General features: G+C 44.3%; 1 protein-coding gene across 2 annotated transcripts in view; it reads left to right on the top strand.

Moving 5' to 3' along the window:
- LOC140386399 (RNA polymerase II elongation factor ELL) overlaps positions 1-24,597 on the top strand; it is a 173,162-nt gene extending 148,565 nt beyond the window's left edge. For both annotated transcript variants that reach the window (XM_072468700.1, XM_072468699.1), the window contains exons 10-12: positions 13,815-13,986; positions 15,363-15,407; positions 16,333-24,597. In XM_072468700.1, the coding sequence (XP_072324801.1) occupies positions 13,815-13,986; positions 15,363-15,407; positions 16,333-16,440 (325 nt within the window). In that variant the 3' untranslated portion in view covers positions 16,441-24,597. The remainder of the gene's footprint in view (positions 1-13,814; positions 13,987-15,362; positions 15,408-16,332) is intronic.
- The last annotated feature ends 636 nt before the right edge of the window (positions 24,598-25,233 follow it).

The raw sequence follows: 25,233 nt of genomic DNA, 5'->3' as shown, positions 1-25,233 counted from the left end.
TCACTAAAGTGCCCAACCGTGGTGAGTGTTTCTGCGATGGTGGAGGGTGTTGGTGACAGCAGTGGCGTTGTGTCGTGCTCTTCGTCCCACTCTGAGTCCATGGCACTTTGGGGTGGGGGTTCGTCTCCACCCATCCACTCTGAGTCACTGTCCGGTATTTCGTCTTCCCGGGTAGGGGTGTCCTGGGTAGTGCTGTCCCGGGTAGTGCTGTCCCGGGTAGTGCTGTCCCGGGTAGTGCTGTCCCGGGTAGTGGTGTCCCGGGTAGGGGTGTCCCGGGTAGGGGTGTCCTGGGTAGTGGTGTCCCGGGTAGGGGTGTCCTGGATAGTGGTGTCCTGGGTAGTGGTGTCCTGGCTCGGATGTGACGGGGGCCTGTGGCTGCCCCCCTCATCGCTGGGTGGTCGCTCCCGCACGTGACGGGGGTGTCGTCTCCCTGTTGCTCCAGGTCTCTCCGTCTCCCGTGGTGTGCGAGGGGCATCCTGCGGGCGTCGCATGCTGGAGGGTGCGGGTCTCTCCGTCTCCCGTGGTGTGCGAGGGGCATCCTGCGGGCGTCGCATGCTGGAGGGTCCGGGTCTCTCCGTCTCCCGTGGTGTGCGAGGGGCATCCTGCGGGCGTCGCATGCTGGAGGGTTCGGGTCTCTCCGTCTCCCGTGGTCTCCGAGGGGCATCCTGCGGGCGTCGCATGCTGGAGGGTGCGGGTCTCTCCGTCTCCCGTGGTCTCCGAGGGGCATCCTGCGGGCGTCGCATGCTGGAGGGTGCGGGTCTCTCCGTCTCCCGTGGTCTCCGAGGGGCATCCTGCGGGCGGTCTGCATCTGCGGGGATGGGTGCCTGGACGTTTGGTCCTGCGATACACAATGAAGCATGCATGGTTAGACATCAGGCAGTGATCAGGTGATACGGGAGAGGGGGATATAGGGGAGGGGGGATATGGGGACGGGCTGTTGGTGGCTCACTTGCTCGTGGGGCCCCGACCTCTGCATCAGCAACCTCCCGGTCCTCAGGTCCGCCAGCCAGTTCCAGGGCCCTTTCCTCGTGTACGGTCAGTGGCCTCTCATCAGCGGGCCCTCCTCCAGTCCTCACATGCTCCCTATTGTTGTGTGCGCGCTTCTCCTGGGGGGGGGGGGGGGGGGGGGGGGTGGTGGCAGGGGTAAAAGGCAACAGTGTTAGGCAGGTATATGAATGCACGCCATCGGTTGCGCGTGCATTGCAGAGGTTAAGGTTAGGGCTGGATTCACTTGGGGATATGGGGGAGGGGGGATATGGGGGAGGGGGGATATGGGGGAGGGGGGAATATGGGGGATATGGTGGAGGGGGGATATGGGGGTTATGGGGGAGGGGGGATATGGGGGAGGGGGGGATATGGGGGAGGGGGGATATGGGGGAGGGGGGAATATGGGGGATATGGTGGAGGGGGGATATGGGGGAGGGGGGATATGGGGGAGGGGGGATATGGGGGAGGGGGGATATGGGGGAGGGGGGGATATGGGGGAGGGGGGGATTTGGGGGAGAGGGGATATGGGGGAGGCACACCCTGCCTGCTCTGACGAGGTCGTTCACCTTCTTGTGGCACTGGGTGCCTGTCCGTGGTGTTAGGGCCACAGCGGTGACGGCCTCTGCCACCTCCCTCCACAGACGCCGGCTGTGGCGTGGGGCAACTCTGCGGCCGTGCCCGGGATACAGGGCGTCCCTCCTCTGCTCCACCGCATCCAGGAGCGCCTCCACATCGCGTGACTCGAACCTCGGGGCTGAGCGACGGCCAGCCATCAAGTCGGGTGTTGCGGTCGGCTGTTCCGGTCGGGTGGGGGGGAGCTGCGCAGCCTTATGAGCCGTCACGCCGTGCAGCGCGTATGACGCTGCACGGCGTGAACCACTGCCCAAGCGCGGATCCCATTACGTCGCTGCTAGCCCATTTCGGGCCGCAGACTATCGGCCCATTTTTATGACGTGACGCAAGTGGGATTTGCGCCGTTTTTTGCGCCGATCGGCGGAGTTTCTGCCGATAACGGAGAATTTCGCCCCCGATCCTTTAAAACACAGATGAGGAATTTCTTCAGCCAGAGGGTGGTGAATCTGTGGAACTCTTTGCCACAGAAGGCTGTGGAGGCCAAAATGTGTGTCTTTAAGACAGAGATAGATAGGTTCTTGATTAATAAGGGGTTCAGGGGTTATGAGGAGAAGGCAGGTGAATGGGGATGAGAAAAATATCAGCCATGATTGACTGGCGGAGCAGTCTCGATGGGCCGAGTGGCCTAATTCTGCTCGTATGTAACTGGAATTTGTTCCTGTGATATTTGTTCACATTGCCGTCCAGTGTTGTTCTTGATATTACTGCCTTCCCTGGTGGCTAGAATAGCTAGGTTCTTAAGCAGAGGTTGAGTCTTTATTTAATAATGGCCATTTAAAACGTGCCAGCTGAGTAATGTGCTGCGCTGATTTAAGGCTTGAGGGAAGAGACATTTATATCCTAGGAGTTGGGTCACTTCCTTATCTGGTAATGGTAAAAAAGCTGCTAATACAAAAGCTTTGTCAGCTAGTTTGCCATTAATTCTCAGAAAGAACTGTTCTCTCTAATTCCACCTTTCAGGTCTTGGTCTGTAACTCTGTAGGTAAATACACCTAAAGCACATATCTGGTGTTCTTGATTAATAAGGGGATTTCTTGATGAATAAGGAGTTCTGGAGTTCTGGGGAGAAGGCAGGAGAATGGGGATAAGAAACTTATTAGCCATGATCAAATGGTGGAGCAGACCCGATAGGCCGACTGGCCTAATTCTGCTCCTGTTTCATATGGTCTTACGATTCCACTATTGAGTAAGTAAGCAAGATGTTGACGTCACTAACTGACTCTACAGTGTACAGACTTTGGTCCTGGTGGAAGAAACCTGGGGCGAAATTCTCCGGTATCGGCGCGATGTCCGCCGACCGACGCCAAAAACGGCGCAAATCAGTCCGGCATCTCGCCGCCCCAAAGGTGCGGAATCCTCCACATCTTGGGGGGCCGAGCCCTAACCTTGAGGGGCTAGGCCCACGCCGGACTGATTTCCGCCCCGCCAGCTGGCGGAAAAGGCGTTTGGTGCCCCGCCAGCTGGCGCGGAAATGACATTGCCGGGCGGCGCATGCGCGGGAGCGTTAGCGACCGCTCATGGCATCCCCGCGCATGCGTTGTGGAGGGAGTCTCTTCCACCTCCGCCATGGTGGAGACCGTGGCGAAGACGGAAGGAAAAGAGTGCCCCCACGGCACAGGCCCGCCCGCGGATCGGTGCGCCCCGATCGCGGGCCAGGCCACGGTGGGGGCACCCCCCCCCCCCCTCCGGGGCCAGATCGCCCCGCCCACGCTGCCTTGTCCCCAGGACCCCGGACCCTTCCCGCGCCGCCTTGTCCCGCCGGTAAGAGAGGTGGTTTAATCCACGCCGGCGGGACAGGCATTCTAGCAGCGGGACTTCGGCCCATCCGGGCCGGAGAATCGCACGGGGGGGGCCGCCAACCGGCGCGGCGTGATTCCCGCCCCCGCCGAATCTCCGGTGCCGGAGAATTCGGCAACCGGCGGGGGCGGGATTTACGTCAGCCCCCGGCGATTCTCTGACCCAGCGGGGGGTCGGAGAATCTTGCCCCTGGTGTACATTTTAAAATGTTCGCAGGCATGTCCCAAGTACATTAAAGATTACTAATTGTTCCCGTCATCAATTATTCTTCGACATATGCAGCACTGGGTTGTCCTACAAACATTTGTTAAATTGCTAGATTTTTTAAAAATTCATTTATGGAATATGGGCATCGCTGGTTAGGGCAGCATTTATTGCCCATCCCTAGTTGCCCTTCAGAAGATGGTGAGTTGCTTTCTTGAACCGCTGCAGTCTGAGGTGTAGGTACACCGACTGTGCTGTTAGGGAGGGGGTTCCAGGATTGTGACCCAGGAACAGTGATGGAGCAGTGATATATTTCCAAGTCAATGACTTGGAGGGGGTCCTCCAGGTGATTGGGTTCCCAGGTATCTGCTGCTCTTATCCTTCCTGATGGTAGTGGTCATGGGTTTGGAAGGTGTTGTCTCAGGAATTTTGGTGAGTTACTGCAGTGCATCTTGTAGATGGTGCACACAGCTGCCACTGTTCGTCGGTGGTGGAGGATTTGAATTTTTGGGGAAGGGGGAGCAATCAAGCAGGTTGCTTTTTCCTGGATGGTGTCGAGCTTCTTGAGTGTTGTTGAAGCTGCACTCATCCAGGCAAGTGGAGAGTATATCATTACACTCCTGATTTGTGCCTTGTAGATGGTAGAGAGCCTTTGGGGAGTCAGGTGAGTTACTCACCGTAGGATTCCTAACCTCTGACCTGCCCTGGTAGCCACAGCATTAATGTGGCTAATCCAGTTAAGTTTCTGATCAAAAGTAATCCCCCCAAGACCTGAAAGGTGGAATTAGAGAGAATAGTTTGTTTTTAGAATTAATGGCAAATTAGCAGACAAAGCTTTAGTATTAGCGGCTTTTTTTTACCATTACCAGATAAGGAACCCCTGGGATATAAATGTCTCTTCCCTCAAGCCTTAAATCAGCACAACACATTACTCAGCTGGCACGTTTTAATGATTGATGAAGATCACAAGCTTTCTCTCAAAGATTGAAACTGGAACTAGCTCCTCCAAAAGGTTTGGATTCGGGATCAATTAATTTAAGAGGCTGAGAATAATAGATTTTTTTCATTAAAAATGAAAAAAATGATAAAGGCAGGTAAATGGCACTAGCATGCTGATCATTCATGATGTAACTGAATGACTGATGAGCTCAAGAGCCTGAATGGCTTACTTACTGTCCTTCCATTTCTATATAGCCAATCGACCACAATGGGCCAAATGGCCATCTTCTGTGCTGTAAGTTTCTATGATTCGATGTTCCAGTGACAGCCTAATGTAAATGTACTTTCTTGTACTTGAGTCATTGTTCATATTGACCATTGTGTCATGTGTGAGCTTCTTAGGCAGAATGGGTTTTCAAACTTCTCTCATCTTTGCAGATGTGGGTACAGGTTGTAAGGGACAGATGCAAATTAACATAAGTGACAAGTAATTGAAATGCAGAATACTCTCTAGGGCCTTTATATTTATACCCTTTGAAGATTTCAGTATTTTTTCAGCTGAAAAACTGGTTGTTGGGACTGGTCAGCCAGTCTAGGTTTGTCTGCCTTCCAAATTCCCTTCTCGGGTTCTCTTCAATTTTCTGGTTGTCCCCTCGAAGGCAATTTGAAAAAAAGAATTTATGGAGGAAGCCCCACTGTCTCCACGACATGGAGCATAAAGGTGCCCTCTGTCAGATGCAGCTATCCTATGTGCATATGTCTTACCATGGTGGCATGCATGAATTAATTTCCATTGAGTGCGTTGTGGATGCCTCTGTTGCCACTCTGTATGTGAGATGAAAGCAGTTTATGGCAATCAGTGAAAGATACTCGAGCATTGTATGGCTTAAGTTCAGCTAGTTGAGCATTTTGTGATCTCAACCTTAATTCATAGCGTGATCGAATTATCTGTCCTCTTCCATGGAAAAGTTTGTTTGTGGCACAAGTTATTCCTAGCTTGATACGTTTTGACTCTTTCGGATGGAAGGATCCGGATTCAGTCAGACCAGGCAAGTGTTACGTCAGGTAAGATGGAGAGCCGTTTTTCATTTCATGATGGTGTTAGAGCCCTGACTCGGCTCCTGTACTGGAAGTAGTGCCACAGGCAAGATTTTCATTCGCCTCATGGACACTGAAAATCTCAGAGCTGGTCAATTTATCCAGCTTGTACTGTTCTGGTGTGGCTGAGGTACTCATCCCAGTAGGGTGCAGGAATGTCACCACAACATTTTGCACAGTGTCCCAGATCTGCCAAGATGTAAGAAGTGACATGAAGTAGAATTGAAGGTCGCTCGTGTACCTAAAAGCATCATAACTTGCTTTTTCCCCATTGCAGGTTAGATTTCCAATTTTTTGTGGGTTTTCCTTCTATTTTATTTTTTCTTATAGCTTGATTATGATCATGATCTTTATCTTTGAGTCACGTTGAATTCAAAGAGTCATCTTTGACAAAGGGTCATCTGACTCGAAACATTGGCTCTTTTCTCTCCCTCCAGATGCTGCCAGACCTGCTGCGATTTTCCAGCATTTTCTCTTTGGTTGAAGTCAATGGGGTTGACTTGTATTTTTTTTTGTATACATCTATTTGAATTTAGGGATTGATGAAGGATATCTTATTGGTATTATCCTTATCATTGAATGTTGTGCACCTTCATACACAGAAAACCCTCCCTGTCCTTTATGTTGCAATGATATGGCTGGGATTAAATATTGGAGTTATTCATTCTGTGTATGGCACATGCACTCTGGGTGTTGTTACTTCCTATGGGAAATAGAAGTGAGGATCTTGGTGAGGGAGAAAGTTAGCATTATACTAAACTTTGGACATAACGGAGCAACAATCCCAGTTACCTTCACCCACCCCATCTAGATGGACATATTCTTCTTGATATGTGGAGACTGGCACATTTGAGGAATGAGGAAAATGCACTTGGAGATCAGAATGGGAAATTCTACTGCAACTGCTAATATTTTACTGCACAGTTTGTATTTTGTCCCTAAAATGTCACTTAACTGTTTTCGCTGTTCAAATATGTGGAGAAACTTAGTGAAAGTTTATAATTGTTCCACTTGAAAGTGATGCAGAAGTCTTCTGTTTGCTTTGGCTTATTAAAAGTATTCAGTATAATTTTAAACTCTTTGTGTTGGATTGCAAACATTATTGATGGCTATATTGTGTTCAACCGTTTATGTGATGACTGATTTTCTTAAACCTGTTCTATGTCGTCGAACTATTGTTGATCCAGTGTGTTGGCTTTTTGTTGACCCCTCTAAGCTCAGTTGCGAGGCGAGTAGATGGTTTGCTTGTTGATGGTGTTTCATAATTGAGTGGGTTGGTACACTTTTGCAGAAGTGAATAAATAGGGTGATTGTCATAGAGTCCTGTAACAGGTTCTAACTGGCTAATTTCAGGATTTTAGTCTCCTGGAGCAAGAGAAAACCCAGACAAAACATAATCCCTGAAAGTATTAATCAAACCTTCTCAGGAATATTCAGCAACAGAGTTTGCACTGAGTGCTGAATTTGGTGCTTTTTGAGTGCGATAGTGAGAGTTTGGTGACCGAGGGAGTGCTGAATTTGGTGCTTTTTGAGTGCGATAGTGAGAGTTTGGTGACCGAGGGAGTGCTGAATTTGGTGCTTTTTGAGTGCGATAGTGAGAGTTTGGTGACCGAGGGAGTTAGGTGAGGAGGGAGTAAGGTGCTCCTTTCATTTTGTTTCCGACATTTCCGCAAAGAGTGCGAAGAGAGCCAGGAGTTTACAGGAAGTGTAGCTGACTGGGAGCAGAGTCGGAGGGCGGAGATCTAGTTAGTCCACACAGCAGCTATATTCTTTAAGGTAAGAGGGGATGGAGGCTAGGCCAGTTACATGCTCCTCCTGTAGGATGTGGGTGGTGAGGGATACCACCGGTGTCCCCACTGACTATACCTGCGGGAAGTGCACCCAACTTCAGCTCCTCAAAGACCGTGTTAGGGAACTGGAGCTGAAGCTGGATGAACTTCGGATCATCCGGGAGGCAGAGGGGGTGATTGAGAAGAGTTACAGGGAGGTAACCACACCCAAGGTACAGGACAAGAATAGCTGGGTTACAGTCAGGGGGAAAAAAACAAACAGGCAGACAGTGCAGGGATCCCTCGTGGCCGTTCCCCTTCAAAACAAGTATACCGTTTTGGATGCTGTTGGGGGGGATGACCTACGGGGGAAGGCCCTAGCGGCCAGGTCTCTGGCACGGAGTCTGGCTCTGGGGCTCAGAAGGGAAGGGGGGAGAATAGAAAAGCAATAGTTGTAGGAGATTCAATGGTTAGGGGAATAGATAGGAGATTCTGTGGTCGCGAGCGAGACTCCCGGAAGGTATGTTGCCTCCCGGGTGCCAGGGCCAGGGATGTCTCGGATCGTGTCTTCAGGATCCTTAAGGGGGAGGGTGAGCAGCCAGAAGTCGTGGTGCACATTGGTACAAACGACATAGGTAGGAAAAGGGGTGTGGAGGTAATAAACAAGTTTAGGGAGTTAGGCTGGAAGTTGAAAGCCAGGACAGACAGAGTTGTCATCTCTGGTTTGTTGCCGGTGCCACGTGATAGCGAGGCTAGGAATAGGGAGAGAGTGCAGTTGAACACGTGGCTGCAGGAATGGTGTAGGAGGGAGGGCTTCAGGTATTTGGATAATTGGAGCGCATTCTGGGGAAGGTGGGACCTGTACAAGCAGGACGGGTTGCATCTGAACCAGAGGGGCACCAATATCCTGGGAGGGAGGTTTGCTAGTACTCTTCGGGAGGGTTTAAACTAATTTGGCAGGGGAATGGGAACCGGATTTGTAGTCCAGCAACTAAGGTAGCCGATATTCAGGACGCCAAAGCATGTAATGAGGCAGTGGGGAAGGGAACACTGACAAAGGAGAGTATTTGCAGGCACGGAGATGGGTTGAAGTGTGTATACTTCAACGCAAGAAGCATCAGGAATAAGGTGGGTGAACTTAAGGCATGGATCGGTACTTGGGACAAGATGTGATGGCCATCACGGAAACTTGGATAGAAGAGGGGCAGAAATGGTTGTTGGAGGTCCCTGGTTATAGATGTTTCAATAAGATTAGGGAGGGTGGTAAAAGAGGTGGGGGGGTGGCATTATTAATTAGAGATAGTATAACAGCTGCAGAAAGGCAGTTCGAGGAGTATCACCCTATTGAGGTAGTATGGGTTGAAGTCAGAAATAGGAAAGGAGCAGTCACCTTGTTAGGAGTTTTCTATAGGCCCCCCAATAGTAACAGAGATGTGGAGGAACAGATTGGGAAACAGATTTTGGAAAGGTGCAGAAGTCATAGGGTAGTAGTCATGGGCGACTTTAATTTCCCAAATATTGAGTGGAACCTCTTTAGATCAAATAGTTTGGATGGGGTGGTGTTTGTGCAGTGTGTCCAGGAAGCTTTTCTAACACAGTATGTAGATTGTCCGACCAGAGGAGGGGCAATATTGGATTTAGTACTGGGTAATGAACCAGGGCAAGTGATAGATTTGTTAGTGGGGGAGCATTTTGGAGATAGTGACCACAATTCTGTGACTTTCACTTTAGTAATGGAGAGGGATAGGAACGTGCAACAGGGCAAGGTTTACAATTGGGGGAAGGGTAAATACGATGTTGTCAGACAAGAATTAAAGTGCATAAGTTGGGAACATAGGCTGGCAGGGAAGGACACAAGTGAAATGTGGAACTTGTTCAAGGAACAGGTGCTACGTGTCCTTGATATGTATGTCCCTGTCAGGCAGGGAAGAGATGGTCGAGTGAGGGAACCATGGTTGACAAGAGAGGTTGGATGTCTTGTTAAGAGGAAAAAGGTGACTTATGTAAGGCTGAGGAAACAAGGTTCAGACAGGGCATTGGAGGGATACAAGATAGCCAGGAGGGAACTGAAGAAAGGGATTAGGAGAGCTAAGAGAGGGCATGAACAATCTTTGGCGGGTAGGATCAAGGAAAATCCCAAGGCCTTTTACACATATGTGAGAAATATGAGAATGACTAGAGCGAGGGTAGGTCCGATCAAGGACAGTAGCGGGAGATTGTGTATTGAGTCTGAAGAGATAGGAGAGGTCTTGAATGAGTATTTTTCTTCTGTATTTACAAATGAGAGGGGCGATATTTTTGGAGAGGACAGTGTGAAACAGATTGGTAAGCTCGAGGAAATACTTGTCAGGAAGGAAGATGTGTTGGGCATTTTGAAAAACTTGAGAATAGACAAGTCCCCCGGGCCTGACGGGATATATCCAAGGATTCTATGGGAAGCAAGAGATGAAATTGCAGAGCCGTTGGCAATGATCTTTTCGTCCTCACTGTCAACAGGGGTGGTACCAGGGGATTGGAGAGTGGCGAATGTCGTGCCCCTGTTCAAAAAAGGAACTAGGGATAACCCTGGGAATTACAGGCCAGTTAGTCTTACTTCGGTGGTAGGCAAAGTAATGGAAAGGGTACTGAAGGATAGGATTTCTGAGCATCTGGAAAGACACTGCTTGATTAGGGATAGTCAGCACGGATTTGTGAGGGGTAGGTCTTGCCTTACAAATCTTACTGAATTCTTTGAGGAGGTGACCAAGCATGTGGATGAAGGTAAAGCAGTGGATGTAGTGTACATGGATTTTAGTAAGGCATTTGATAAAGTTCCCCATGGTAGGCTTATGCAGAAAGTAAGGAGGCATGGGATAGTGGGAAATTTGGCCAGTTGGATAACGAACTGGCTAACCGATAGAAGTCAGAGAGTGGTGGTGGATGGCAAATATTCAGCCTGGATCCCAGTTACCAGTGGCGTACCGCAGGGATCTATTCTGGGTCCTCTGCTGTTTGTGATTTTCATTAATGACTTGGATGAGGGAGTTGAAGGGTGGGTCAGTAAATTTGCAGACGATACGAAGATTGCTGGAGTTGTGGATAGTAAGGAGGGCTGTTGTCGGCTGCAAAGAGACATAGATAGGATGCAGAGCTGGGCTGAAAAGTGGCAGATGGAGTTTAACCCTGAAAAGTGTGAGGTTGTCCATTTTGGAAGGACAAATATGAATGCGGAATATAGGGTTAACGGTAGAGTTCTTGGCAATGTGGAGGAGCAGAGAGATCTTGGGGTCTATGTTCATACATCTTTGAAAGTTGCCACTCAAGTGGATAGAGCTGTGAAGAAGGCCTATGGTGTGCTCGCGTTCATTAACAGAGGGATTGAATTCAAGAGCCGTGAGGTGATGATGCAGCTGTACAAAACTTTGGTAAGGCCACATTTGGAGTACTGTGTACAGTTCTGGTCGCCTCATTTTAGGAAGGATGTGGAAGCTCTGGAAAAGGTGCAAAGAAGATTTACCAGGATGTTGCCTGGAATGGAGAGTAGGTCTTACGAGGAAAGGTTGAGGGTGCTAGGCCTTTTCTCATTAGAGCGGAGAAGGATGAGGGGCGACTTGATAGAGGTTTATAAGATGATCAGGGGAATAGATAGAGTAGACAGTCAGAGACTTTTTCCCCGGGTGGAACACACCATTACAAGGGGACATAAATTTAAGGTGAAAGGTGGAAGATATAGGAGGGATATCAGAGGTAGGTTCTTTACCCAGAGAGTAGTGGGGGCATGGAATGCACTGCCTGTGGAAGTAGTTGAGTCGGAAACATTAGGGACCTTCAAGCAGCTATTGGATAGTTACATGGATGACGGTAAAATGATATATTGTAGATTTATTTGTTCTTCAGGGCAGCACGGTAGCATTGTGGATAGCGCAATTGCTTCACAGCTCCATGGTCCCAGGTTCGATTCCGGCTTGGGTCATTGTCTGTGCGGAGTCTGCACGTCCTCCCCGTGTCTGCGTGGGTTTCCTCCGGGTGCTCCGGTTTCCTCCCACAGTCCAAAGATGTGCGGGTTAGGTGAATTGGCCAATGATAAATTGCCCTTAATGTCCAAATTGCCCTTGGTGTTGGGTGGAGGTGTTGAGTTTGGGTATGGTGCTCTTTCCAAGAGCCGGTGCAGACTCAAAGGGCCGAATGGCCTCCTTCTGCACTGTAAATTCAATGATAATCTATGATTAATCGAGGACAAAGGTTCGGCACAACATCGTGGGCCGAAGGGCCTGTTCTGTGCTGTATTTTCTATGTTCTATGTTCTATGAATACATGATCTAGGTATTTGGCATTATCCTTCCAGAGTCTGATAACTTGATCCTGAGGCAGTTTGTAATTTGATGTGATACTCCCGGATCCTCATTCTGTCTAACGTTGGTGCCATCTGCTGGTGTTAGTTCACATCCTGAATCCATGCCCCCTTAATATTTATATTACTGACCCCTGCTGGAGAAGGAAATGGTAACTAATTATTATTTGTACACTATAATTCCATAATTGATAGATTCTATACCTTGAAAGCAGCTTGGTATGTTAATTAATTTCAAATTTTGAAGAAAGAAATCTGAAAGGAAATTGGTTTCTTGGAGCTTTTCAGAATTTAAGCTTAATTTGCAGGTGAGGTAGCATAGGTCCAGTTGTGAACTGGATGGTCCCAGGTTTGAAGCATACTGTTATGGATAGACTGGTTCTTCAACACTTGACTCGATATTGGAGGCTATTGGTATAGCAGAATGCAGCATCCAAGAAGAAAAAAACAGACAAAAGTCAGTTTTTCTAGCATCTACTTTATTTTACTGGAATTATATTGATCCAGTGCCAGACTGCTCACCTTTTCTGGTTAAAGGAGTGGTCTTCACAGTTTATAATTATTTGCAAGGTGAAAGGGAGTAATCTTGTTGAAGCTTTTTATCTTGCGCCCATCAGGACAAATGCAAGAATGCCAAATTTCAAATGATCACTTCAGTTTGTACAACAGGAGCATAGGGTGCTGTTTAGTTGGCAAATCAACTCTGATTGCCTGAGGCATCGCCATGGAGGAAGCGACGGAGGACCATAGTTCTCAGGTTCTTCGAAAAAGGTGCAAGGCTTGAATACGTTTTTGTTGCCGAGAATGAGTCCCTGCGTACGAATGTATGTCGCTTTTGAATTACCTGGGAGCTTGGGGAGCCTGTAGTTCTGTGTTGCTTTCTGCATGACAATTTGCCTAATCAAGAGTTAACTTGTCAACGAGTCAGCAACTTTTCTCCAATTTTTGTGATCATTTGACATTTGATAGTACAAGCCGAAAAGTTTCAGCGACATATCTCTTTCCAGCAATATTCTAGTTCTGTACTACCAAGTGATTATTTGCGAGGTGTGTAAAATTAGATGCAAAAACTCTGCCAATGAAATAGGCTGGTAGTATTATCCAGTTACCAAATGCCTTCATAGAAGTTTCATGAATTCTGGGTTCCTGTTATATCTTTTTTTTAAACAATGAACGGCAATATATTTAGGGTACAATTGTTTTCAGGTATGGTCAGTAATACTATTTGCCATTTGCAAAAAGTCAGTCAGATGCCTAACCTTCAGATGTTGTCTTTTTGTAAATCCCCGAGCGGTGGTTCCATTAATGTGCAGTTGAAAGTTGGAGAAGGAGGGGGTTTAAGTGTTGCCAAAGGGACTTTTATGGATATATATACTTAATGGCACGGCGGCGCAGTGGTTAGCATTGCTGCCTCACTGCGTCGAGATCCCGGTTCAATCCCGCCTCTGGGTCACTCTCCGTGTGGAGTTTGCACATTCTCCCCGTGTTTGCGTGGGTTTCACCCCCACAATCCAAAGATGTGCAGGCTAGGTGGATTGGCCACACTAAATTAACCCTTAATTGGAAAAAATGAATTGGGTACTCTAAATTTATTTTTAAAAATTATATGTACTTAATTTTGTTCAAAATACTTCCTCATTTAATTTTGGATATGTAAGTATTTTCTGTCTGTGTTGGACTGAACGCAGCAGAAAATGCTACGCCCCACACAGTGATTGTACAGCAGAGAAAAATAGGGCGGTACAAAGCCTGATTAAACTTTCCCCCTCTGTGAAGCAGTGAATCGTGTGTGTTAACAAGTGATGGAATCTTGGGTGAAAATCAGTATAAATTGAAACTCAGGAATTTTCTAAAGGAATAGGTACACCAGAGAACGGTAGAAATCCCTCCATTTCCTTTTCACCTGCCCTTCATCAAATTTACCACAAATGATTGAATTGCTTCAGAGCCTGAACAAAGATTCTCCAATTTTTTTGTCTTATTCGTTATGTTTGACTGTATCAATTTGTTGCTATGTTTTTGAAAGCTTGGCATTAACAGTAAAATTATTTTTGCAGAAAGTACACTGCCATTACATCTTTAGAACTGTGTCAAAACTATCGGAATGATTTCAATGCAGAATACCGCGAATACAGGGATCTTCACGCAAGAATTGGAAACATAACTCAGCAATTCATGCAGTTGGGATCAAAAATCAAAACACTTATCCCAGGAACAAAGGAACACAAGGTAAGAGAATGCAAGCTGTCTGGTTGACAGAGGCTGTGCTGTTCAATTCTCTCTCCCTTGCTCTCAATTCTCTCTCTTTCTCACTTATGCACTCACCCCTCACCCACCCGGCAGTCTTCTCCCTCTCCTTAAACTTAACCTCTTCCTGAGGTATTATGCAAACTGGTTGACCGATGACATGGAGTAGTCTTAAATGACACAGAGGGGTTGGGGGAGGGCACCTTGTGTTCGTAAGTTTAAACTTTAGTTTTGTGCCTTCTTAAATTTATGAAATGGTACTTTTAACATTGATTTAATCTGTGCAAGTGAAATATGTTAAATTAGTAAGCCTATTGAAAGGAGGAACTAATCAAAATAGAATGGTATTCAACTGCTTTCATAACTGATTCTCTCAATTCAGGCAAGTTAAAGAGCTAGAACAGCATAATTAAATACTGTACACCATGTCAGACTTTGTATATAAAGAACAAAGATGGAACCCAACAATAAAATGCTACTTCAGTTTGACTTAAACTGCTGTTATTACAGTCTAATAATAAACATTGGATTCCTCTGAGAGAGCCCATAGAACATCAGCCTCACATTTGCTTTTCGACTACTCCACCCCAATTTGTGAGCGCCTTGTCTTCCTTTTCTTAAAATAAGTTCAACATAGCAATTAGTGCAAGGCTTAAAATTGCATTCCAGAATGAGGATTGAAGTTGGGATATGGTCTGCTTTAGGATTTGTCCTCCCATGAAACATAAGTACAAGCAAATATTTCTAAGCTTGCAGGTCGGCGATCTCAAACAGGATAAGCCAGCAAGTGAAAAACATAAACGTAAAAGTCAAACTTAGGGGCTTGAACTTCAGGAGCGAGATTGTCAGGACGATGGCAGCCGAATGTGGTTCAGGGCCACAATCTGTACATCCACCCTTAAACATTCCCTTTTTAATTGAGTTTAATAAAGCATTCTCCTTGGAAAGAACTTTCATTTCCTATGAATTGGTTACTCATGTTTTAAGACCATACTTGTCAGAATAAAGATGACAAAATTTCTCTAAAAATGTGTAACTAACACCTCATATTTAGACTTAGTAAAATAAAAGTTTAGATTATCATTTAAGTTGGTAATGTAGAAAGAACTTTAAATATGTATACTTAATTGCATTTTGAATTGGTGTTGGCGTCTGTTAGAACCATTTCTTGTTTTAAACATCTCCATTATTTTCAAGCAATTTCCTGCTCAAACTTTGAATTAATAATTCAAAATGAGGAAGGGGCTAGCGTTGCATTTGAGCTTAATTTCTGACCGATTGAAGAGTTTAATATGATGTGTTGATATGCTTAAATTTAAGAACTGGAAGCCTATTTTATTGATGACATTGTATTTCAGATGGTGGAAGACCAAATATTTGAAGAATATAGGAAGTTTAAAAAGGTAGGTTACTTATTTTTGGAGAGAAGAAAAGTTTAGTGTTTTCCTTGTTCTTGTAAAATTGGAAACTGTTTTGTGCCATCAATCAACATTGCAAGATTCTGGATAGCACAAGTTTCTTGTTGTTTTCTTAACCTCCAAATTATTCTCTCCAAACCACATGTTGTATTCATGTCTTCCTTTAAATTGCCTGTTAAGGGAAATGGGGTATTTTCTAAATACTTTCAAGAGAATGACATTGTGCAGCAATTTAATATTAACCATGTTCTATTCTGCACATAACACCTGTTTCCTTTACAGTGCAAATATTATCAGTTTTGGCCAGTTCCATAGAATTTACAGTGCAGAAGGAGGCCATTCGACCCATCGAGTCTGCACCAGCCCTTGGACACTAAGGGCAATTTAGCATGGCCAATCCACCTAACCTGCACATCTTTGGACTGTGGGAGGAAACCCACGCAAACACGGGGAGAACGTGCAGACTCCGCACAGGCAGTGACCCAAGCCGGGAATCGAACCTGGGACCCGGGAGCTATGAAGTAACAGTGCTAACCACTGTGGTACTGTGCCACCCTTCTCTTCCCAGCCATGTTTCTCTTCCCAACTCTTGAATCCAGCTGTCCAGATTTATAAAATGCCTTATTCCTGTTGTTAAACTTTCCCTTTAGCTCTTCTATTCTTTACCACTGGTGTCATCAATGTCCATGTCAACTTGTGCTCTGCCATCCCTATTTCTAAATTAACAATATGAACTCCACTCCCAAAGGTTTACGATAGGTGGCAAAGCTGCGCAGTGAACTAAACCAGGGAGGGTCCCTTATGAACATTGTGAGATTAGATAGTGATCCTTCGTACAAGCTGTTTGTTATGTTATGTGTTTTTGGCAATTGAATAAATGTAAATGCTATTTTCCTTTCTTTTTAAATAGACCCACCCTTCGTATCAGGAAGAGAAAGTTCGCTGTGAGTACCTGCACCGGAAGCTAGCACACATCAAGCAGTTAATACGGGAATATGACCCGAACCACATGTCATGATGTTCACTGCCAAAACCTCCTTTTTTCCAAACGTTAAGAGCAACTAGTTGCTCCTGGACACAATACAAGAGAACCTATTTGTCTGGAAAATGACTTTTGAAAAGGACAATATTTAGCGTTTTAAAAAAAAAGAAACATTTTGACCATTGCAGTTTGATCATTGAAGAGATACGACCTGCTAATGAAGGACTGAGGGCCTCAGTGCTAGCAGCAAGGTTTGATTACCTGTGATTGACGATGTGAACTGAGCCAGAAACTGCATGTTGTTTATATATTTTTGCAATGTATATATATGACATAACAAAACCAGAAAAAAAGTACTGTTGTAGTATTTTGGAAAATATTTATCTCCTCGAAGATGCCTTAACGTGAATTTAAAACTTAAATCTGCCATGCATTTTATGGGGCCAATCTTTATATGCACTGCATATTTCTGTTTATAAATTCATCACCTAAGGTTATAATCACCTGCATTTATAGCTTCAGGCAACATCATTATGGTACTTGAGACAGAAGTACCCTGTTTAGCAGTAATATTGCCTTAAGATGTTTCTTCTTGAGAATAACACTAGTATGTGTTTTCTAGTAACCTTTGCTTTTGCCTTAGATTGCTCTTGAACCAGTCAGAAATTGTTTATCCTCATTTGATCCCAGGCAGTACAATGAGTGTGTCAAATAAATGTCTTTCAATAACAATAACACATCCATCCAAGATTGCTCGCAATCTAGTGCGGGAGAAATAAAACCGTGAAATGTGCTGCAATTGTTCCTACTTCTCCCAATATGGATTTTATTTTGTAATTAATTATCGTTTTTAACATTCTCTGAAAAATAAACATTTATAAGGAATAGAGCAAAATCCCGGTTGAAGAAAATTAAACGCCCAATTTGGTAAAACTTTACTGCAAAGAATATTGTGTAATCTTCAAGATTGTATGTCTGATGCACAGTGCTTTTGATGTGAAATTCCCTGTCTACTTTCACTATGTGAAAATACGTTATCTAAACTGCGTTAAGCTACTGCATTCTTCTGCATCAGTCCATACATGTGAGTACAAAATAATTTATTGTTCAATTGTTTTGCTTTTTTGCACAATCAAACCAGGATGATTTTAAAATTTAGATGTCTGAGCTAAATATACACCAAATCAAATCAAAGATAACAATGGTGTATATATAAATATATATAAATCCAGATATATGACAGGTGTTCATTGTAGGGAATTGCATATATTTTTTATGACTTTGTCAGTCTAAAACCCTAGCTGAATTCTGACTCCTCCTTCTTGCAATGTAGCCAGCGCTCCGGTCGAAATCCTTGTTTATATAGAGTATGCAGCAGATACCGTGTTTCCACAGTCAAACATGACTGCTGTGCTGTAGAGTGCTGGTGAAGAGTAACCAACCCATACTGCTCTGAGCTGTTACTCTTGTGGTTGAATTGATCTCTCCACGATGTTATCTCTGTTGATGCAAGGTTTCAGTGGTATCAATTGGTCAGAACCATTCTGATACTGAATTTGATGCTGATATTGCGATATGTTTGTCTGAAATGAAAGCATTTTTGGGGTTTTCTTCATCATGTTATTGATGGAGTACAAACGGGAGAATGGCGATCTTGTCATTTCTGGCCAAAAGTACTTGGTTAAGTAAATCATGCGGAATGTTTGCTGGGTGTAATATTGCAGCTTTCTCTGCTAGCTTTACATGGTTGCTATAGTTCCCGTTCTTGACATTCAGCATCCCACTAAAAATTAGCCACCCACACGGTGGTGCAGTGGTTAGCACTGCTGCCTCACGGCACAGAGGACCTGGGTTCAATCCCGACCCTGGATCACTGTCTGTGTGAAATTTGCATATTCTCCCTGTGTCTGCGTGGGACTGGCCCCCACACCCAAAGATGTGCATTTTAGGTGGTTGGTCACGCTAAATTGCCCCCGAATTGGAAAAAGACAATTTTAAATTAAATTAGCCACCCAAATTTTAAAGTGAAAAACTATTCAATCGATTTGTTTAGTATTGCTCTGCATTATGGAAGTTTATTAAGGTAAACATTTTTGAAGATTTGCATTAACCAATATGATTTTCAGCTTAATTTAGTCTTATTTCTATAAACTACGGTTTGCAATAGGAGGCTGAAGTAAGCTGGTATGGCATAAAACTTGGGACCAATTGTTGACCAATTGTTATATTGTTGCTTGCATTTGCTATCAAAGAACAAAGAAAAGTACAACACAGGAACAGGCCCTTCAACCCTCCAAGCCTGTGCCGACCATGCTGCCCATCTAAACTAAAATCTTCTGCACTTCTGGGGTCCGTATCCCTCTATTTCCATCCTATTCATGTATTTGTCAAGATGCCCCTTAAATGTCACTATCGTCCCTGCTCCCAGCACCTCCTCTGCAGCGAGTTCCAGGCACCCACTACCCTCTGTGTAAAACACTTGCCTCGTACATCTCCTCTAAACCTTGCCCCTCGCACCTTAAACCTATGCCCCCTAGTAATTGATCCCTCTACCCTGGGAAAAAGCCTCTGACTATCCGCTCTGTCTATGCCCCTCATAATTTAGTAGACCTCTTATCAGGTCGCCCCTCAACCTCTGTCGTTCCAGTGAGACCAAACCGAGTTTATTCAACCTCGCCTCATAGCTAATGCCCTCCATACCAGGCAACATCCTGGTAAATCTCTTCTGCACCCTCTCTAAAGCCTCCACATCCTTCTGGTAGTGTGGCACCAGAATTGAACACTATACTCCAAGTGTGGCCTAACTAAGGTTCTATACAGCTGCAACATGACTTGCCAATTTCTATACTCAATGCTCCAGCCAATGAAAGCAAGCATGCCGTATGCCTTCTTGACTACCTTCTCCACCTGTGTTGCCCCTTTCAGTGACCTATGGACCTGTACACCTAGATCTCTCTGTCAATACTCTTGAGGGTTCTACCATTCACTGTATATTCCCTACCTGCATTAGACCTTCCAAAATGCAGTACCTCACATTTGTCCGGATTAAACTCCATCTGCCATCTCTCCGCCCAAGTCTCAAAACAATCTAAATCCTGCTGTATCCTCTGACAGTCCTCATCGCTATCCACAATTCCACCAACCTTTGTGTCATCTGCAAACTTACTAATCAGGCCAGTTACATTTTCCTCCAAATCATTTATGTATACTACGAACAGCAAAGGTCCCAGCACTGATGCCTGCGGAACACCACTAGTCACAGCCCTCCAATCAGAAAAGCACCCTTCCATTGCTACTCTCTGCCTTCTATGACCTAGTCAGTTCTGTATCCATCTTGCCAGCTCACCCCTGATCCCATGTGACTTCACCTTTTGTACCAGTCTGCCATGAGGGACCTTGTCAAAGGCCTTACTGAAGTCCATATAGACAACATCCACTGCCCTACCTGCATCAATCATCTTTGTGACCTCCTCGAAAAACTCAATCAAGTTAGTGAGACACAACCTCCCGTTCACAAAACCGTGCTGCCTCTCGCTAATACGTCCATTTGCTTCCAAATGGAAGTAGATCCTGTCTCGAAGAATTTGAGAATCCTTGTGAATCCATGCTAACAACACTTCCTCCAGAACCTTGAGCCTTGTATTCACTTGACAGATACTGCCTGACCTGATTGTTTGTTTGCAAATGTTATTGTTCAGTGGCTAGATATTACATGTGACCCAAAGTGGCATAAAATAGATGCACATCAAATTTGAACTCTTTGATGCCCTTTGACATCTTGAGCTTTGTTTAATTATTTTTCTCAGAAGTAAACTATTTGAGCTTATTGCTTGCAAATGTATTTAAGGATCTAGAATGTCATGATGTACTGAAAGACTTTTGATCTTTCAAAGCGGTTAAAGTCTACCTCCGCAGCTTCCTTGGGTGAAGAGATTTGTTACGCAATACTCAAAAACCCAAATGTCCTGCTTTGTTTTCTCAGCGTTAAAAATTGTGTAGCTAACTCTGACCTTTTCTGAATAGATTGCAGTGCATACCTGGTATAATCCTGTGCTGCAAGAATTATTGTAGCCATAACTCACCAACCTTTTGCAGGTACAGAATTAGCACTGTGGGTTGCGTTTATTTACTGGTGGCTGTGTCATCACGTGGCTCATAATCTGGCTTATCAATGCATGCTGGTATCAACCAAAGTGACCTTCCACCAAAACATAACCACATGATTGGCACATGTTGATCATATAATAAGGAGCTCTACACTTTTGAATGGCACTTTGGGTTTGAAGAACTTCTATGCTTCTACATTTAATTGTCCTTCTTATGTTCCTTTGTTCTGTGTTCTTTTAGGTGAAGTTTCCTGACGGCGGAATATTATAGTCCCTTATGAATGCCAAGGGCTGTAAAATTCTGCCCTCAAAGGAAACCACTTTTTACTGAAGGTTTTAAAGCCAAGGTGAATTTAGTGTGCAGCAGCAGGACATTATTGGGGTCCACCGAAATATGACTATTTGATTGGGCGCTACTTGTTGTAATACTGATTGTTATTATTTTTCTAGAATTGCAGCACAGTATTAGATTTCTTCAACAGAGAATCATTCTGGGAACTCCCCTATACTCTGCCGTATACCATTCACACCAATGATCAGGGAAATCACGAAGTTTTTTTAAAAAAATGCAACTTAGGTTGTGGTTCCATAAACTTAAGGTCATCCAAAACTCTGCTGCCCATGTCCCAACTTGCACCAAATTTATTTATCCCCCATCACCCCTAGGCTCAGACCTATACTGGCTCCCGGTCGAGCAAAGTTTTCATTTTTAAATTCTCATCCTTGTTTTTAAATCCCTCCACAGCCTCGCCCCTTCCCTTATCTCCGTAATCTCCTCCAGCTCCACAACCCTCCATGATATCTGTGGTCCTCTTAATCCTGGTTTCCTGCGCATCCTCAATTTCAGTCGCCCCATCATGGTGTCCATGCCTTCAGATGCCTGGGCCCCAAGCTATGGAATTCCCTCCCTACACCTCTCTGCCTCTCAATCTCACTCTCCTCATTCAAGACACTTTGTAGGACCTATCTTCTTGACCAAACCTTTTGACCAACTGAGGTACAAGTGAGCCAACAGCTAAACTAATTTGAGAGCTTTGGGATTAAACATTCTTCCTTTGTAATAATAGCAGATTACCTGAAACTACTACAACCATCCTATTTTATTTCATTATGTCACTGCAGGGCAATGTTCGATACGCTATGTTCTATTTTACAAAAAAAGCATTAGTTTCCATTTATTCATTAACTACATGATGTCAGCACTATGAGAAACCTGATTTGTCTCTGTCCATTGATAGATTTTGATCTCCTTATGTGACTTGATGCTATTGCGTGGAAAATACTGCCCAGGAGCTTGGTTTAGCAGCTCATCGGGAAGACAGGACTTTCAACCGTTCAGCACTCCCATCAGTACTGCACTGACTGCCAACCTAGGTTGTGTACTTAAATCCCTGGAGTGGGACTTGAACCTATAACCTTTTGACCAACTGAGGTACAAGTGAGCCAACAGCTAAACTAATTTGAGAGCTTTGGGATTAAACATTCTTCCTTTGTAATAATAGCAGATTACCTGAAACTACTACAACCATCCTATTTTATTTCATTATGTCACTGCAGGGCAATGTTCGATACGCTATGTTCTATTTTACAAAAAAAGCATTAGCTTCCATTTATTCATTAACTACATGATGTCAGCACTATGAGAAACCTGATTTGTCTCTGTCCATTGATAGATTTTCTCTGGATAGAATCTCTCAGGAATCAGGGGATATGGGAGATCAGCCATGATCATATTGAATGGCAGAGCAGTCTCATGGACCAAGCAGCCTCCTATTTCTTATGGTCTTGCGTGTCTTTGTTCACAGCTATACACTTTGCGTTGGCAATTCATGGTGTTGTGATATCTTTGTCATAATTACTCAGCCATTTCACTCTGAAACCCAATGTCCTGATGCTGTCTGTATAACTAGACAAGTAAGGTTGAATGCAGTCATCCATTTGGTTAAACTCCAGTAATAATCATGAATGCACTTACATACTCTTGAGCCTTGGCTGTTGTCTGCCTGCACTTAACCAGCTCCAAGCTTGGACCAGTGAAATCTGTTCCTATGAGGAGAGCGCAGTTTGAAAGGGCACTTCTGCAGAGATTTCCTCTTACTTTAGAGACTCCGAAGTAGTGTGATGGTTTTTCACATGTGTCAGGGACCCAGGCAGATATGCTGTGTTCCTGTGACCAATGTTCCTTCAGAAACCCTCGGGAGCATGGCATTTTCTGTTAGGTGGAAATGGTTCGGCGCGGTTTTGTTTTCATAAGTATTCATGCTCCCATTGAATGATTTTTGAAATCTCAAACGTTTAGTCGGACCTATGTGTGGCTAACTATGTTAATATGATGCTGACTGCACGTGGCACAAGCTCCCAGTCCCAGCAGCTATTACAATTGTGTTCAATTCAACTTCATGTCATGTTACGTCTTACTTTCAGAATAGATGACATGCTTTGTCCTTCCTTCAGCATCTGACTCTTGTGATACACCCTTTTTCCTTGGCAGCCTCTATCCCCTTTACTTAAAAAGATGACTGAATAGCTCCATTCTTCCCGGGCCACCAAATCCGACTTAAAGCACTCCCAGTTTTTCAAACTTGCATAGTCGTTTCACATACCTCTGAACCTTTGCACTTCACCCCAGAGACACGTTTGATTAATATCTGTAGCAGAAACCTGCATAATGGGGGCAAATTAAATGGCTTTGTGGTCCATTTGGGTTGAAATGTTCACACACAATGTGTGCTTGCATCTCGCGCATGTTGACTTTGGACTAATTTCAGCACGCAAATAGTATCCATTGTGCATGGAAAATTTATAGCATTCTGAAATTAAGGTAGTAACAGCTATCCAGTGTTTCTCTATTTTAACATCACACACTGCTTCCTTTCTTTGGAATTGTTTCACCCCTTCTGGGGGACTCTCGGGGATCAGTGGTAAAACGTTAAGTCTGCATCCAGCGTTCTCTCGTTTTGGATCCCCTCAGAGAACACACGCAGCACACACAAAAAAAAGAACAAAAGTGACCAAGACACAACGTTTGCAGATCTCGATTGTGAGATATTTCAGCTGTCATTGTCGAGATGGAAAGGAGGGCAAATGGCCACTGAGTCCTTCACTTAATAATTCATTGCAGAATGGTGATGAACATGATTCCATATCCTGCATAATTTGGGTGTTGTGGTATTTTACATACATTCTTGCTATGTCAAAATGCAAGTTAGCTTCACTTAGTGGCTTTATGAGGTCTTAACACAGGTGACTCCTGATAATTCAAACAAAAACTATCCAACAACTCGCCCTAAGTAGCAAAAGTGACACAACAGAGTAGAAATATGGTGCTCAAACGACTGAATGATCAGATCATTTAAACTAAGCAGCTTTAACTGTGAAACAGATTGTAGTAACCTGGCTGGTCTGCTATGTTGAATCTAAAAAAAAACACATTGTAGGAATCCTTCAAAGTCTTGTCACTTTTGGAGGTGTTTTGCGTTCTACTGCCAACTCAAAATCTGATTTTTTTAGAACTTCTCAAAGATGTTTTGCCATCTATGAATGCCCCGTCATCTTATGACTCCCACTTAGTGCTTTAGAAGATTGGTCGGCCAGCAATATGTTTAAGGACATGTCGTTCAGTATGTGATTATATTTGATGTCTGCTGAATTTAAACATTACGCAGAAGATTAATCCGTGCTTACTAATTTATGTCAATGATTTATTTAACTATTTATGTAATAGGCAACACTATTATTAATCAGGAGTAACCATCACAATTTGGATAAAATTTGTGATCAGTGACATTGAAAGTTTCCCGATGTTTGTTCTGAACTATTCTGAAAGTACTGGCTTCTCCAAATATCCAGATAAAATGCCTTCATATAAATGTGATGAATGCGGAATTATTTTATCTTGTCTTTGTTTGCTTTGCCATATGTATGTTAATTTTCACACCAGCTGGATTTGCCCATTGATATCATTGTGAAAATTTGAAATTGTATTACTGCAGAATGGTCAAAACCGAGATACAATTTCAAAATGTATTTTTCTCTTAGCAGCTGTAATTTGTTAAGTCTTAATAAAGCATTCTTGATTTTAAAAATGTGACTGTTTTCAGCCCGAACTGTGCTTTGTCAAAACTGTACAAGCGAACTGATAAGTCACTTACGACTCCAGTAAGGTTTGTTCATTTGCAGCAAATATTTTCTCCAGCCATTCTGCTTGTTAATTATTTTTAATTATGTGTGCCTTGTGACCATTTTAGTCAGATAAACAAAATCAAACTACTGCGGAATCTGGAACTCTGAAATGATAAAATCTGAAACAAAATCAGATCCAAATAAAACATTTTCACTGTTTCTGTTTGGTTAATAAAAATGTTTTTCTGCCTGTATCAAAATGTTTCCATTCTGAAAAAGTACAGTCCAGAATGCAAAAGCCACCCTGCTGAAACATACTTCATTCAGACCGCAAAGCAGTACACTTTATTGGTTGGATTGATTTAAACATGAATGAATCTACCAAAGTGTTGAGTCTGTCTGACTTCATTGGGGATGTTTCTCATGCTGTGAACGCAGCTTATCATTGCCTATTCCGTTTTCTCCTATAGTTTGTTCATCCTGGAATGTTTGGGGTTTTGTGTAGTTGCCTGTTTTCATCAACTTCGCTTTCCTTAATAAAGTAAGTAAATAAAGTCCCATATGACCAAAGGCCGCTTTCCCCTTTGAGGGGGAGAGCTGA

The sequence above is a fragment of the Scyliorhinus torazame genome, chromosome 12, assembly GCF_047496885.1.
Source record: "Scyliorhinus torazame isolate Kashiwa2021f chromosome 12, sScyTor2.1, whole genome shotgun sequence".
NCBI lineage: Eukaryota > Metazoa > Chordata > Chondrichthyes > Carcharhiniformes > Scyliorhinidae > Scyliorhinus > Scyliorhinus torazame.
The sequence above is the reverse complement of the archived record's forward strand: the minus strand, read 5'-3'. Positions and strand labels throughout refer to the sequence as shown.